Here is a 15,183-nt window from a genome sequence, read left to right as displayed (position 1 = left end):
AGGTCCTAAGAGAAGAATCCCGATGCCCACGGTAGAAATCTGCGGACCCCAGAGCTTCCCACCAGCTATAGGCGTCCCGGAGCCATGGTGGAGGAATCCGGGCTTTCAGACTCCGGAATCACAGTTTCGTGGCGGGGGGAGGGGGTGACGGGCACGAACAGAGCCCAACTCGACACTCCCAGCTCCCTCAGCACCACCAAAGTGTCACATCAACCTCTCTCCTCTATGGAGTGCAGGCCACCCCTCACGTGACAGGAGCCCCCGACCCGACACACACACATGCTGTCTTCTGTGTGAGGTCCAGGAGTGGAGATCCCTGGGGCAACAACGCTCGGGCAGCTGTGCCCTGCCCGTCCTGCCCTGAGTCCATCCTCCCCGGGGGCTGCCCTCCCCTGAGTCTGTCCTCCCCGGGGCCTCCTCTGGCAGCACGATTTCCAACGACTTCCTTCTCCTCTCCCTTCCCCGCAGCCCTGGCCCTGCCTGACGCCCCCGCGTCCTGGCCCCCCAGCCAGACCACTTCACCCGGGCCCTCTCCTCACCAACAGAAGTCTCTTTGGGACGACAGCACCGAGGGAGACCGCGTGGCCGAAGGCCCAGTCACACCTCGGCCTCCCTGCAAGGCCTCACACACGTGTACCGGTCTGCGACGTGGCAGACAATCGGAAGCCGGACGAAGGACACCAAACGTGTGTTTGCAGACGAGACCGGAGATGATGCAGGGCTGCCCCCCCCCCCAGGAGAAGGCAAGGGATGAGGTGAGCCCAGTAACGCCCCAGCTTCCTGTCTGGCAGGGCGTCCCCGAGGCTGGAGCAGGTGTGTCCCAAGGACCGCAAGTGACGGCAGTGTCGATAAAGCTCGGGCGGCCGGAGGTCCGGGAAGGACGCGTCCCCGTGTCCACCAATTCACGGTGCAGGACCCAGGGGCTCCCACAGGCCAGGGCGGGGCACCTGTGGGTCACACGGGGAGCTCAGGGGAGGCCCCGAAGCGCCACACGGCAGTGCCCAGAACCACCGAAGAGACAGCTTACGGACCGGCGTCAAGACGATAAAGCTCTCCGCGAGCAAATTAACTTCCCGCCAGAACGCAACTAACAGTCCTTAAAGGAAGACGACAAAACCTAATGCAAAAGTCAAACTTACTACGTCCGACGTGGAAGAAGAAAATTAGCAGACACACAGGCGGAACACATGGCCTACAACCACAACACGAAACTTAAGTCGAGACGGGAAAAGGACTGGAGGAAGAGGTAAAATGATAACGTTCTTGGAAGAAAAGGGCAAGTCTTTGTGACCTTGGGTTTGGCAATGGGTTTTCTGATGTGACATCAAAATCACAAGCGACAACGACAAAATAGATAAACCGACTTCATCAAAACAAAAACTTTGTACATCAAAGGACACTACTGACAGAGAAAAAGGTAACTCACAGAATGAGAAAATAGGTAAGCGAGTAACAACCAGAATATGGAACGATTTGTATCTCCGTAACAAAATGCCCCCCAAACAATTCGATTTAAAGATGGGCAAAGTGGGGCTACATCAGACTAGGAAGTTTCTGCACAGCATAGGAAACCACCAACAAAATGAAAAGTCAACTTTATCCGAAGAAGACGAAAACACTAACTCGAAAATATACTTGCACCCCTGTGTTCATTGTGCCAAGACAGAAAAACAACCCAAGTGTCCATCGACAAATGAACAAGAAAAATATGGTTCATCCATACAGTGGAATAGTGATCAGCCTTAAAAGGAAGGAAACGGATAGTTGCTACAGCAGGGATGGCCCTTGGGACATCACGCTGAGTGAAATAAGCCAGACACGAGGACAAACGCTGAACGATTCTTCCTACATGAGGTCCCTACGGTCATCGAATTCATAGAGACAGAGCACAAGATAGTGGGCGCCAGGGGCTGGGGTGGGGGTGGGGAGGGAGTTAGTGTTTCACGGGGACAGAGCTTCAGTTTGGGAGAACGAGAAAGTCCTGGAGATGGGTGGTGGTGACAGCTGCACGGTGCTGTGACTGTGTAATGTTAAACCGCATGCTTAGAACGGTTAAAGAGATGTATTTTGTTATGTATAGTTCACCACAATTTACGGAACTCCCCCCAGAAGAAGGCAACATGTTTCAGAAAAACTAAAGCAGAGAGAATTCGTTGCCAGCAAGTCTATGCTGTAGGACGTGTTAAAGGAAACCCTTCAGAAAGGAGGAAATGATGCCCAAATGGAAATCTGGATCTGCATAGGGCAGGGAGAGCACCAGAAACAGCGGATGTGCTCGTAAACGTGAAAGGTATTTTTCCACTTAGACGTACCCGAAATACAACGGACCGTTTAAAGCAAAAATAGTAGCGACATGTTGTGGAGTTTATAACAGATTGTGGAAACAAAATCTGTGACAATAAAGGGCAGGAGTGAGAAGGGGAGCACGTTGTTGTGAGGCTCCTAGTTTCCACGTGGGGTGGCACGACGCCATCTGAACGTAGACCGTGACGAGTTACAGATGTGGGTCATAAACCCGGTAAACAGCCACAGAAATTAAAACAAAGAGCCGCTATAGCTGATTAGCCAACGGTGTAACTCAAACGGAAGCCTAAGTGTTCATGAATTCAAAAGGAGGGACAAGTAGAGGAAACAGAACACAAAGAGATGGGACACACAGGAAAAACATGGAGACGAAAGACTTAAACCCGACCTCGTGGGTGATTATTGAACGGAAAGCCCTATGACGAGGCAGAGGTGGTTGTTCTGCAGAAATAGCAAGAACCATCTCAACGCCGCCTGCAGGAAACGCGTGCTCGCTATGACATACGTGGGTTAAAAACACAGGATGGAAAAGGTGCCAGTGCAGACACGGCCCATCGGGGGCCGGGAGGAACGCTGCTGCTGGACAAAGCTGCTCCAGGACGAGGAACGTGACCAAGGGGGACGTTTTATATGGAAATGGGTCCGCTCAAAGACTTGACACACACACACACACACACACACACACACACACACACACACACTCTTCGCCACAGAGTCCCAGAAGCACAAGTCAAGCTGAAGCCGATGGAATCAAGACAAGGAGGCACATGCACAGCCCACATTCCCACAGCACGTCCCACAGCCGGTAGCACGGCGGACAGTGAGGACGCAGAAGACCCGGCGGGTGGCACAGGAGCTCACACGACCCGGGGGTGCAAGTCCCTTCCCAGCGACAGCAGGACTCACGTCCTGTGCCAGTGCACCCACAATACCCACCAGCGTAAACCACACGCTAGGCGCGAAAGGTCTCAGTAGAGTTTGGAACAATGAGGCTTTGTACGTATATTATGTCACTGAATCAGAATTAAATCAGAAATCAAGAAATCAAGAACAGAAGCGTATCTAGAAAACCTCCAAAATTTTCGACACTAAACGGGAACGCCTCCAAAATCTCCCATGAGTCAAAGAAGAAATTACCAGGCAGATCAGGGAATACTTGGAACCGAATGGAAGTGAAAACAGCACAAGGAGCTTTGGGGGAGCAGCTAAAGCCGTCTCCTAGAGGCAAACGTGTAAGTAGCTTTAAACGTACAGCTCTCTAGTTTACAGCGGAAAGTAGGCGAAGGTGGTGTTGAGAAGCATCTGTGGGACTCGGCGACGTTTAAAGTGGTTGGAGTTACACGAGCCTGTCTGGGGGCCTCCAAGCCCACGGGCGCAGTCCTGGCTCGGCCCTCATGGCCGTCCAGCGAGTCCCCTGCACGGTTTCTCAGCCCTGGGAGCCACAGCCACGAGCCTCTGGCTTCTGCTCCGAGCCTGCAGGGTCTCCTCGGGCACGCCCACCAGGGACTGAAACCGGGACCCTCGGCTGGCGCAGGGGCTGCTGAGGACAGCGGTTCTGGGGCTCCGCTTTCTTGGGGAAGATGTGACGAGAGTAACAGCACCATCAGTTTTCACTCTGGGGTCTCAGGAGGAGCCACGTGCTTGGCGGAGTCCTTTCCCCCGTGAGTCCGTCCACGCCTCCAAACAAAAGACAGGTGGCCCCCAATGGCGTCACTTGGCACCTTCCAGCCTCCGCGAGCTCTCCAAACTTCAAACTTGCACGGGTAGCCATCTCGAAATAGCGAGAGACGCCTCAGCACGCAACCTTAGTCCCCAATTTGTTGGTGTAGCGACGGATTAGACCCAAGCCAGCACCGAGCGGCTGAGCGTCCCTCAGCGTGGTGGGCCTGACCGCGGGGCCCCAGGTGCTCGCGCGCCACTGGGTCCTCATCTCCCCTTTCTGGTGCAGGGGGTCCCCTGCGGACCCCTTACCTCTGATCCCAGCCAAGCTGAGCCTGGGCCACAGGGGGAGGGCACACGCAGCCGGGGCCCGGCCCGTCAGCGTCACGTTTGGGAAACGGAGCAGTTAGCGAGACAGCGGCAAGCGACGGCAAACTCGACTCCTCCTTTTCTGGGCGATTCTCGCTTCCTCGTCGCACTGTGAGTCCCACCCACACATCAGATAAACTTCCCCCGCTCTCCTTTCTCACAGACGCGCCTGGCCGGCGTCTCTGGGGCAAGTCAAGAGGGACAGACAGACCTCTGAAACCAGCCGGCCACCCCGGAGAGCTGGCGGGGCTCACGGCCCCCCCGCTCCCCTCAACCCCCCCGTTCACTCCCCTCCAGTCGCCAACCGCCACCGACGGCGTCCTAAAAACACAAGCAAGTCCCATGGCACACGACGGTCACCCGCCCTGACTGCTCTTCCTGGCCACGGTCCGGGGAGAACATCCTCCCGGCATCGCCCCAGACCCTCCCAACCCACCTGACCTGTCCCCGCCCCTCGAGGCCACTTTCCACGACAGAGATTCGGTCCCCGCTCGGGGCTCAGAATCCCAGAACAAAGCATTCGGAGTCTCAGTGTCCGAAACGCAGCTCAAATCCAGGACACCCACCTCCCTGCTGGCGGTGTCTCGGACGTCCGCGGGTCGGGTCTCCCGGCTGCCCGGAGGCGCTCTTTCTCTCCCCTGTGCCCGGGACGGGGCCCCTCTCTCCCAGGAAAGGCCTCCTCGAACCGTTCTGGGACAGAAATGGAGATCCTGGGGGGGGGGGAGGTGTCTGTCCACCTGACCAGTCCCTGGGTCTTCTCGGAAGGACGGGGCTGACGCCTAGACACCCAGACACTGTGTTTCTCAGCTCACGGTTTTCAACTCCACGCGTGTTTTGCAAACGTGCCTATTTGCTGGTGAAACCAGAGTTGTTTTACTTTCGTCGGTCGAAGTTCCTTTTGCTAAGTTGTGAGCAGACTCATTTCCACATAGAAACATTAACAGAATACACGGAAGCAGGCAGCCGAGACTCAATCCCCAGAAGAAACGTCCCACTGGCTGTGAAATTTTGGCGTCAGCGGGAAGCCCCCGGGATGCCCTGTGCTCATCTCCGGAAGAAGCTGCCTGTGGGGACGCTGGGGCAGCCTGAGCTACGCGGGGACCCGGGAGGGGCTCCCGGAGCCGCCAGCGCTAGAGCTCCACACGCCACCCGGCCCGCCCACGTTTACCAACGCGTCTCTGGCACACCAGTCCGCCAAGGCCAGGTCGGCATCGCCCCGGCAGGGCGGCCTTGGGACACAGCGGGTCCTCGGCAAGTGTGTGCATTCTGAGGAGAAGCGATGTGCCCATCGGGCCACTGACGGCCCTTCCAGGCTGGGTCGGGCCACGTGGGATGAGAGCGAGGCGGGCAGGAGCCGTGGCAGAAAGGACCCCGAGAAGAACAGATTCGGCCAGAGTGACGTGTCCGCAGGTGGTGGATGCCAAGTGGCGCGGAGGGCAGGGGCTGGAAGGGGGGGCACCGGGAGCGCCACTGGACGTGGGGACCGAGGGCAGACTCGGACCAGAACTAATGTTGCGTTTGTACCGGCAACAGAACATCTCGGAAAAAGCAACAGTCAGCGTGTTGAACAAGGCTGGAGACGAGTCCTGCACAGCGTGCAGGGGTGGCCGGGGGAGGGGACGAGGCAGAGCCCGGTGCCCCCGCCCCCCCCCCGCCCCGCCCCCCTGCCTTCCGTGCGCCGCCTCCGCCAGCCTCCCGCACCCACACCAAGGCTGCCGAGGACTCACCCCGCGAGAGCGTCGCTGGGCCACCAGAGGTGGGATTCGGCACGGCGCCCCCCGAGAGCCCACGGGCACGGGACGGGGGCGCAGCACAGGGCAAGGGCCCTCGGCACACCTCGCGGGCAGCAGCGCGGCCGGGGCGCCCGACCCCCCGGGGCTCCCGCATCCCGCCCTGCCCAAGGCAGCCACGGAAGGGCCGTGTCCCCGGACCCCCACTTACTCGAAGTACTCGGTGGCGGGCGTGGTGTGGAGGGTGCGGTTGGGGCCCGAGCCGGGGCCGGCGGAGCGCGCGTCCACGCAGTCGGGGCTGTTCCACGTGTTGTTGCAGTGGACCCACGGCAGCTCCGCGGCGAAGGAGGAGAAGAAGTAGTGCAGCGCCCAGGCGATGATGACGTTGTAGAAAAAGCCCACGTACAGGGAGATGAGGATGACCGTGAAGCCCACGCCTAGGGCAGGGAGCACACACCGTCAGCGCGCACCGGGGGCTGGGAGCACACGCCGTCAGCGCGCGCCGGGGGCGGGAAGCACACGGCGTCAGGGCTGGGAGCACGCGACGTCAACACGCGCCTGGGCAGGGAACACATGACGTCAGCACGCGCCTGGGCGGGGAGCACACGGCGTCAGGGCGGGCGGGGGGGCACACGGCGTCAGGGCGGGGAGCACATGGCGTCAGCACACGCCTGGGCAGGGAACACATGACGTCAGCACGCGCCTTGGGTAGGGAACACATGACGTCAGCACACTCCTGGGTGGGGTCACACGGCGTCAGGGTGGGGAGCACGCGGCGTCAGCACGCGCCTGGGCAGGGAACACATGATGTCAGCACGCGCCTGGGCGGGGGCACCCGGCGTCAGCAGGCCCTCCCCTCCCCAGGCCGGCTCCTTGGACCTTGGACGCCCGGCAACTTTTCTAAGTACCAGAGACAACCAGTGAGCGCTCAGGACGGTGCCCAACCCCCCGAAACAGCCATGGCCATCTCTGTGCACCCAGAGACATGCAGGGTCACCAGGGCCACCCTGGCAGAACCAGGTACCCGCAGACAGTGTGACTAAGGGCCATCTGTGGCCATCCACTACCACTTGCGGCCGCTCAGCATCAACATGGTCATGCAGGGCCCCCAGGCCACACACAGCCATCAGAATCATCTAGTGCCACCCATCACAATGTAGGACCATCCGGGACACCCAGGAATGCAGAGCACCACCAAGACCCAGCAGAGACCACCCCAAACCATACAGGTCACCCAAGAATACCCGGTATCTTCCAGAGCCATCCAGGGCCACCAATGGCCATTAGATAACCAGGGTCCTCCACATCCACACACAGCTACCAAGAGCCACTCAGAGACATTTATGGCCACCCATGGCTGCTCACACCCCCTCAAGACGACCCAGGGCAAACAGAGTCATCTGGGTTTATTCATAGGTACCCAGAGCCACCTGGAGTCACCCGGGGCCATGCATGAGCATCCAGAGTCTCCTGAGGCCACTGATGGCCTTTTCAAGTGACCTTTCCAGTGTCACGAAACCTGGCATTTGGGATCTGTCATCGAGGGGCTCCTGGCCCCTCGTGAACGAGGGCAGAGTGACAAGCGGTCTTTGGGGCTGTGCTGTCCTGACTCACGACAGATGGGTCTGGCCTCCGCCCACTGGCCAAGGTGCCCTTGCTCAATGCCAGGCAAGGCCGCCCCGGTCCTGCTACGGCGGCTCCCTGCGGTAGGCCCCACGCACGGCTATTTTCCTTCCAGCTCTGCGTCTCGGCTTCGCAGGCAGCACTCGTGTGGACGAGAGCTCCGGCTTGCTTTACTAAAGTCTGTTTGGCTGCTACGTCCCCGTCCTGCCTGCTCGTGGCCGGGAGGGGGCAGGAGGGCGGGGAGCATGCCTTCGAGGTGGTGTTTATAGGAAGAGGCTTGGGTTGTCTTTTATGAACGGAACCCTGAGCAGAAGTAATTCAATGCTCAGGGCACTGCACCGAAGTCGCCTTCCTACCCCGGAAGCAGAAAGAGGCAGTAAAGTTCATTGGTGCACGTACATTAAACAGATCCCGTATCGGGAGGGCCCTAAAGTCAAACGGGCCCTGTTGTGCAAACCCTCTCGGAATACGTGTGCAGCAGCAGTGGTGACCACAGCACAATTTTCTGTGCAAGGTCTTCTCCAACGTGGACTTGGTCAGCACTAAACCAAGCTATATTGCAATTCTGCTCCCTGGGTTCCCAGGAGAGAGGCCGGGCCACGGTTTACAGCGAATCTGCCCGGGCAGCCGTGCTGTGGGAAAGCCACGGTGCTGGGAAGCCGTGCTGTTTAGAAGAGCATCACAGAAGGTTCTCCCTGGCAGGGGGCCGACTGTGGATGCCTGACTTGAAACCATTCTGAGGTTAAAAGTGTGCAGCCTGACCCTTGGGGAAGTCAAGGGAGCCTCTGAACCAACCCGAAGCAGATCCAGATCCACCTTGCGAAGGAAGAGTTATCTTGGCCGCGGCCCTTCCTGCACCCGTGCCCCGCGCACAGCCCCCTTCCAAGCTAGGTTTCTCCACCTTCCTGCCAGCGTGACAAGGTCGCCGTGGGCCGATGTGGCTCCCAGAGCACGAGGGCCTGCCCCGTGGCAGCCGGGCACCAGAGGCCCTCCCACATACGAGGGTCGCCTGCCCTGGGCGGCCCTCCAGGTGCCCACGTGCCTGGGCAGAGGGCCCAGTCCCCAGGAAGGTGGCTGTGAAGGTAGGCTATTTGTGGGGTCACTCCAAGTCTGTCCCAGGTGGACACAGCCTCACGAGCCCACGGGCTGGGCCACCATCACCACGCTCCCGTTCGTGTCACTTTGGGCCCCCTCCCGGCGGCTGCAGCGATGTTCCTCCTTGCAGGAGCCTCAAATAAAGCTGCACCTGACAGAACTCTTCTGTCGCGGATGGCGTAGGACAGCGTCCCCCAGCGGGCCCTGTCCTGAGTTCCCAGGAAAACATGGGAAATCCGCCCACTTCCGCCACCTCCCTCCTTCCTCCAGCCCCTCCTCCCCCCCAGCCCCTGCTCCCTCCCGCCCCTGCTCCCCCCCAGCCCCTGCTCCCCCCAACCCCTTCTTCCCCCAGCCCCTTCTCCCTCCCGCCCCTGCTCCCCCCCCAGCCCCTGCTCCCCCAACCCCTTCTTCCCCCCAGCCCCTTCTCCCTCCCGCCCCTGCTCCCCCCCCAGCCCCTGCTCCCCCAACCCCTTCTTCCCCCAGCCCCTTCTCCCTCCCGCCCCTGCTCCCCCCCCAGCCCCTGCTCCCCCAACCCCTTCTTCCCCCCAGCCCCTTCTCCCTCCCGCCCCTGCTCCCCCTTGCCCCTGCTCCCCCCCAGCCCCTGCTACCCCCCCCCCCCGCCCCTGCTCCCTCCCACCCCTGCTCCCCACCCGCCACGCCCAGCCCTGGCTCCTGCTCAGTTCCTGCTCCTGGGACCCCGGGACTAACCGTGAATTCCAGCCACGGGTCTTAATGTCTGGTTTCTGAAGCTTCTGTTTTCCTCAGTACTTCTTTATGTTCACTTTATAAACTTTAGCCTTTACAGTTAACTGTGTGTATTTTATCTCGTTTTAAGCTACTTTAAATTCTTTTTAGAAAGAGGAGTTTGATGAATCACACCGAAAATATCACAACTGTCTCACACTCGGCAAAACAGGGTGCCGTGTCTCCAAAGCACCGGGAAGCAGGTCTGTGTCTGGCAGGTAACTGGGCCACCTAAGTGGGGGCATCCCGGTGGAGCCCACCCCCCACCCCAGAGAGAGACAGGGAGACAAAAAGAGAGACAGGAAGGGAGATGGGGCAGACGGAGAGAGATGAGAGACAGAGAGACGGGGAGAGAGAGAGTCCACCCACAGGGGCCACGCAGCCCCAGCACGGCCCTCCGCACGGATGGGTGTCCAGAACTGGACAGAAGGTGTCTTGGGCTGCACGCAGTGTGGACGTGGGACTGTGGGGCAGAGGGAAATCTGAAGGAAGCGGTGTCTGCCCGTGGGTGCTCCGGGCCGGAGGGGGGTGAGACGCCCCACACCTGGGCTCCCCTTCTCCCTGAGGGTGCGGGAGCTCCTGCTACCGGGCTCACGTTTTCCTATTAACCCCTCCGTTGGATTAAGTCGTCCTAACGGGCGCCTGGGGGGCTCAGTCTGCAAGTGCCCGACTTTGGCTCAGGTCATGATCTCCCCGTCTGTGGGTTCGAGCCCCACGTCGGGCTCTGTGCTGGCAGCTCGGGCCTGGAGCCTGCTTCGGACTCTGTGCCTCCCCCTCTCTCTGACCCTCCCCTGCTCGCACTCTCTCTCCCTCTCTCTCAAAAATAAATAAACATCAAAAATTTTAAAAAAGAAGGATTAAGTCGTCCTTTGAGATCTTCGGGAATCAGTCACTATTGACGCTTTATAAACTGCAATATAAAAACCTATCTATGTTGGCAGCTTCTCTGGAGAGCTTCCTTCCCCTGGCAGGACATACAGATGCAGGGCGGTGGGTGCTCGGGGGTCCGGGCGGGAGCGGGGGGCCCCGGCTTGGAGCACGTGAGAAGCAGACACGCTGCAGACGCACAGGGCCGCTGCCCGCAAAGCCAACAAGGCAGCCGGCAGCGGGAGGCCACCCCCGCCCCGCACTGCCCCCCGGGGGTCACCCGAGGACGCACGGACAGCACTGACCACGGCGCTGGCGGTGCGCGGGCCGGGGAGATGGGCCGCTCCGGCCGCATCCACGCCGCGCCCGCTCGGAGACGCCGCGGCGTCTGCTCTCGGCGCCGGCGCCAGCTGCTTCCCCCGCCACATCCCTCCATCGGGGCTTCACGGAGGAAGAGACCAGCGTCCGGCCTCTGGTGTGGCCCCGCAGAGGGGACGCCCAGGCGCGGCACCAGAAGCCACAGCCGCGGGCCTCGTTCTGAGGTTGTGGGGTGGGGGGGAGTGGCAGGCCTCTCCTGAGTTCTGTCTGGGGGACCCACCGGTCACGTAGCGGAGGGACAAGCTGCTACCATCCCCAAGCTCGGCAAGCGGGCCATTGAGAAGGAAACCCGCACAGCGCCAGAGGGGACATCGGGCCGGGCCAGTCCCCGTGCTTCCGCTGCCGGGCGGCGGTGCCCCCGGAGCCCCGGCCACACGGCCGCGCGCCGTCCTCGCTCCTCGGGCCCCGGCAGCTGCCATCACCGACCACGACCCACCGGCCCATCCTCGCGCGTCCCGGAGACCAGGGGGCTTCCGTCCTCCCGCAAACACACCGACTTTTCAAGGATTTCTCGGGAAGTCCTTGGACTGATCTCTCAGCAGCCGTTCTCGTGATGAAACCCGGCAGCGCGCCCACGTCTCCCCACGAATCCTCCCCGAGCCACGGGCTCCGCAGGCGCGGTGTGGCCTGGAGGCCGCGCTCAGGGGGAGACGGCCGGGACTCAATCCCACGCTGCCCCCGGCCAGGGACATCATCCTTGGTGCCCGAGTCTCCGGGATGGGGACAACACAGAGGGCCCTTCCCTGGGCTTCTCACGAAGGTGGAGGGAGGCGACCGCGGAGGACCCGGCTGCCAGGCACCCTACCTCGGCTCAGTACCAGGCGCCCCTGCCTCGTGGCGCCCTGGCATCTCAGCAGGAGACTGCAGGGAGGGCCCAGCACAAAACTAGATCCCTAGATACACACAGGTGGCCCGCTAGAGAATAGATAGTGAGAGAGATGGAGATAGATGGGGGACAGGGGGTGGGGGGGGTGGGAGATGGGGGATGGCGGGATGGGGGACAGGGGACTGGGGGGACAGGGGATGGGCGGATGGGGGGATGGGGGGCAGGGGACGGGGGCACAGGGGACTGGGGGGATGGGGGACGGGGGGCAGGGGATGGGGGGACAGGGGATGGGGGATGGGGGACAGGGGATGGGGGGGCGGGAGATTGGGGATGGGGGGACAGGGGATGGGGGACAGGGGATGGGGGGCAGGGGATGGGGGACAGGGGATGGGGGGGCAGGGGATGGGCAGATGGGGGATGGGGGGCGGGGGACGGGGGCACAGGGGACTGGGGGATGGGGGACGGGGGCAGGGGATGGGGGTACAGGGGATGGGGGATGGGGGACAGGGGAGGGGGGACGGGGGATGGGGTATGGGCGGATGGGGGGTCAGGGAACCAGGGGATGGGGGATAGGGGATGTGGGACAGGGATGGGGGATGCACAAGTGGGGGGACGGGTGATGGAGGGATGGGGGATGGGGGAGAGGGGGACAGGGGATGGGAGGATGGGGGACACGGGACAGAGGGATGGGGGAAGGGAGATGGGTGGATGGGGGGACGGGGGGATGGGAGACAGGGGATGGGGGATGGGGATGGGTGACAGAGGGACAGGGGATGGGGGGACAGGGGGACAGGGGGATGGGGGACAGGGGGATGGGGGACAGGGGATGGAAGAAGGATGACAGGCAGATGACAGGTGGTTGATACATGACGGATGACAGGTGGATAGATACTGGACGGTAGGTGATAGGTGGTTGACAGTTAGACAGACGGACACAGTTGACAGATCACGTGATGAGTTGAATTGCGTCCCCTCCAAAATTCGCTTGCTGAATTTCTAGGCCCCGGTACGCCACGGTGTGACCTTATTTGGAGGCAGGGTGTTCACAGAGGTAATCAAGGGAAGTTGAGGCTGTGAGGGTGGGCCCCAGTCCCGTGTGACCGACGTCCTTAGAGTTATAGAGACGCGTGTGGGGGAGGTCTGGAGCAGACTGTCCCTCACAGCCTCAGGAGGAATGCCTTCTACCAGCACACCTTGATCTCGGGTTTCTAGCCTCCGGAAACGTCAGGCAACAAACGTCTACTCCTCAGGCCGCCCAGCGCGTGGGGGGTTGTACACGGCCGTGGCCAACCGACGCAGAGAGACGACGGGTGGATGGACGGACCGTGACGGGCAGAGGGCAGACCGACAGACAGACGGTGTTTTTTTCCTATCTAGCGCGTAAACGCCGACAACACGGCTCTCGGACAGCAGGCCTCACGGCGGGGACACACGCTCCCTGAATCCCGTCATCGCAGGTTGAAAGGAGGACCAGAGTTGAGACGGTACGTCCGGGGGCAGAGACGGGGAGCAAAGCGGGAGCGAACGCACGCGGCTTGGGCCGGGCCACGGCGGGGTGTGGGGGCGTCCCGCCGTTACCTTTCAGCAGGGGGCAGATCTTCCAGACGCCCGCGGCCCCTTCCCTGGTGAACTGCCCCAGGGCCAGCTCCATGTAGAAGAGCGGCACCCCAGCAATGGCCATGAAGAGCAGGTAGGGGACCAGGAAGGCGCCTGTGGGACAGGACAGCGCGTCAGCCCGCGGCTGCGGACGGGCCCGTGTGCTCCCCGGGGCGCGGCCAGCCCAGCGCCACCCACACCAGGTCGCGGGCACGACCGCGTTCCCCCATCTCCCCGCCGGTTTCCCCCTGAAGCTCCCTGCGTGGCCGCCCTCCGAGGGGAAGTCCCTGGCTGGGCTGGGTGAGCCCCCTACCTCCCTGCCTGGCCCCCACTGTCATCAGCGCCCTGACACGCCCCCCCCCCCCCACTGAAACCCCGGCCGTCCCTTGGGCCAAGCTTGAAATCAACCCAAGAGCAGAGCAGATCAAGCCCCTGCCCACACACCGTCTTTGCTCCTGGGTCCGGCCTCCCCCCTGCCCTGCAGACGCCGGCCTCCGCCCCTCGTGAGCTGTAACTGCCCGCCGGGAGCTGAGGTCCAGTGCTGCCCTTCGTGGGTTCCGTCACCCACCCCCAGCTCTCCGTCCTCACAGCCTGCCTCGGCCGGGGGTTATGTTGACAGGTGCCGCGTGAGGAGCCGGGGTCCCTCCAGTGTGGCGCCTGGCCCTCTTGTGGCAGCCACCCCCCCCCCCCCCCCCGTCCTAGGCACAAAACTCGGGGCCTCATGGGCCCTGGCCCACACGAGGGGGCTTTGCCACGGCTCCGGTCCTGGGGTGGGGAGGGGGAGGCAGGGAGGCCCCACGGCTCCTTGCACCTGCCTGGGCCCCAGTGTTCTCCCCTCAGCACGGGGTGGGGGCCGGGAGGGCCTCCCACGGAGGTTCTTCCAAAGCCCTCGTGTGCGGCACTGAGTGACCACGGGGAGCGGCCACCAACGCGAGGGGCTTCTCCGCCCGAGGGCTTTGGGCGACCCGTGCCTGTGTTCGTTTTCTAGTCCAGAGGCAGCTGTGGGGGAAGGGCTGGCTGGCTTCGGGGCAGGGGGAGGGACGTGCGATCGCCTCGGGACTTTCTCCGCTACTCTAAACTCAAGGGCCTCCGCACCTCTTCGCGGACACTGGTTTAAGTCGGCCAAGGGTACCGCTCTGCGGGCACCTGAGAATGCTCCCCGCAAGGTGACTCCTCGCCTGCTCCGGCCACCGGCCCCGCCTCTGCCTCCGTGTTTGCGGGCTCCCCCCGCCCCCAGGGACCCTGCGCCCCGGCTGCTCAGCGAGGCGGGGGGGGGGGGGGGGGGGGGGGGGGGCGGGGCCGGACTCACCGCCGCCGTTTTTGTAGCACAGGTAGGGGAACCGCCAGACGTTGGCCAGGTCCACGGCGAAGCCGACCACCGACAGGAGGAAGTCGACCTTCTTGCTCCAGGTCTCTCGTTCTTGGGTCTCCACGGGGGTCTGCGTGGGGTCGATGAGGGTGGAGCTTGCGAACTGCACCCCATTCTGCTCCTTGACCAGGACAAGTTCCACGGCCTTGGGGCCCGTAGCGTCGGGCTCCTTAGCTGGGGCCACGCCGGAAGACATCGGCACCTCCGGGCGCTGGCTCTCACTCGTGCGCAGCCTGGGGCCTCGGACTCGGCGCGTCCTCCTCCGGCCTTCAGCCACCATAGGAAGAAAGCACACACAGGAGGGCAGCGGCTCAGGAGCCCGGACCGCGGGGCGCCTCGCCGCGAGAGCAGACTCGGGCAGAACAAGCACGTGCCAAGCACCTGAGACGCCACGGCCAAGGTGGAGGACACTAGGAGAGGGGAAGTTCCTGTGGGGGTGCGGGACAGCCCGTGGAAACCTCGGGACAGACACCTGCCACCTGCCTTGCTCCCCCCCCGGCACCCTCTCTGTTCCTACGCCTGCCACCTGCCTTGCTCCCCCCCCCGGCACCCTCTCTGTTCCTCCACCTGCCTTGCTCTCCCCCCAGCACCCTCTCTGTTCCTCCACCTGCCTTGCTCTCCCC

General features: G+C 62.3%; 1 protein-coding gene across 1 annotated transcript in view; it reads right to left on the bottom strand.

Annotated features, from left to right (window-relative positions):
- Window positions 1–14,840, bottom strand: part of SLC6A3 (solute carrier family 6 member 3) — a 37,966-nt gene extending 23,126 nt beyond the window's left edge. The window contains exons 1-3 of the mRNA XM_042903437.1: window positions 14,501–14,840; window positions 13,174–13,305; window positions 6,274–6,499 (exon numbers count right to left, since the gene is read on the bottom strand). Of these exons, the coding sequence (XP_042759371.1) occupies window positions 6,274–6,499; window positions 13,174–13,305; window positions 14,501–14,840 (698 nt within the window). The remainder of the gene's footprint in view (window positions 1–6,273; window positions 6,500–13,173; window positions 13,306–14,500) is intronic.
- Window positions 14,841–15,183: the final 343 nt, after the last annotated feature.

Source organism: Panthera leo, chromosome A1 (genome assembly GCF_018350215.1).
Source record: "Panthera leo isolate Ple1 chromosome A1, P.leo_Ple1_pat1.1, whole genome shotgun sequence".
Lineage (NCBI taxonomy): Eukaryota > Metazoa > Chordata > Mammalia > Carnivora > Felidae > Panthera > Panthera leo.
This window is presented reverse-complemented; position numbering and strand designations above follow the sequence as displayed.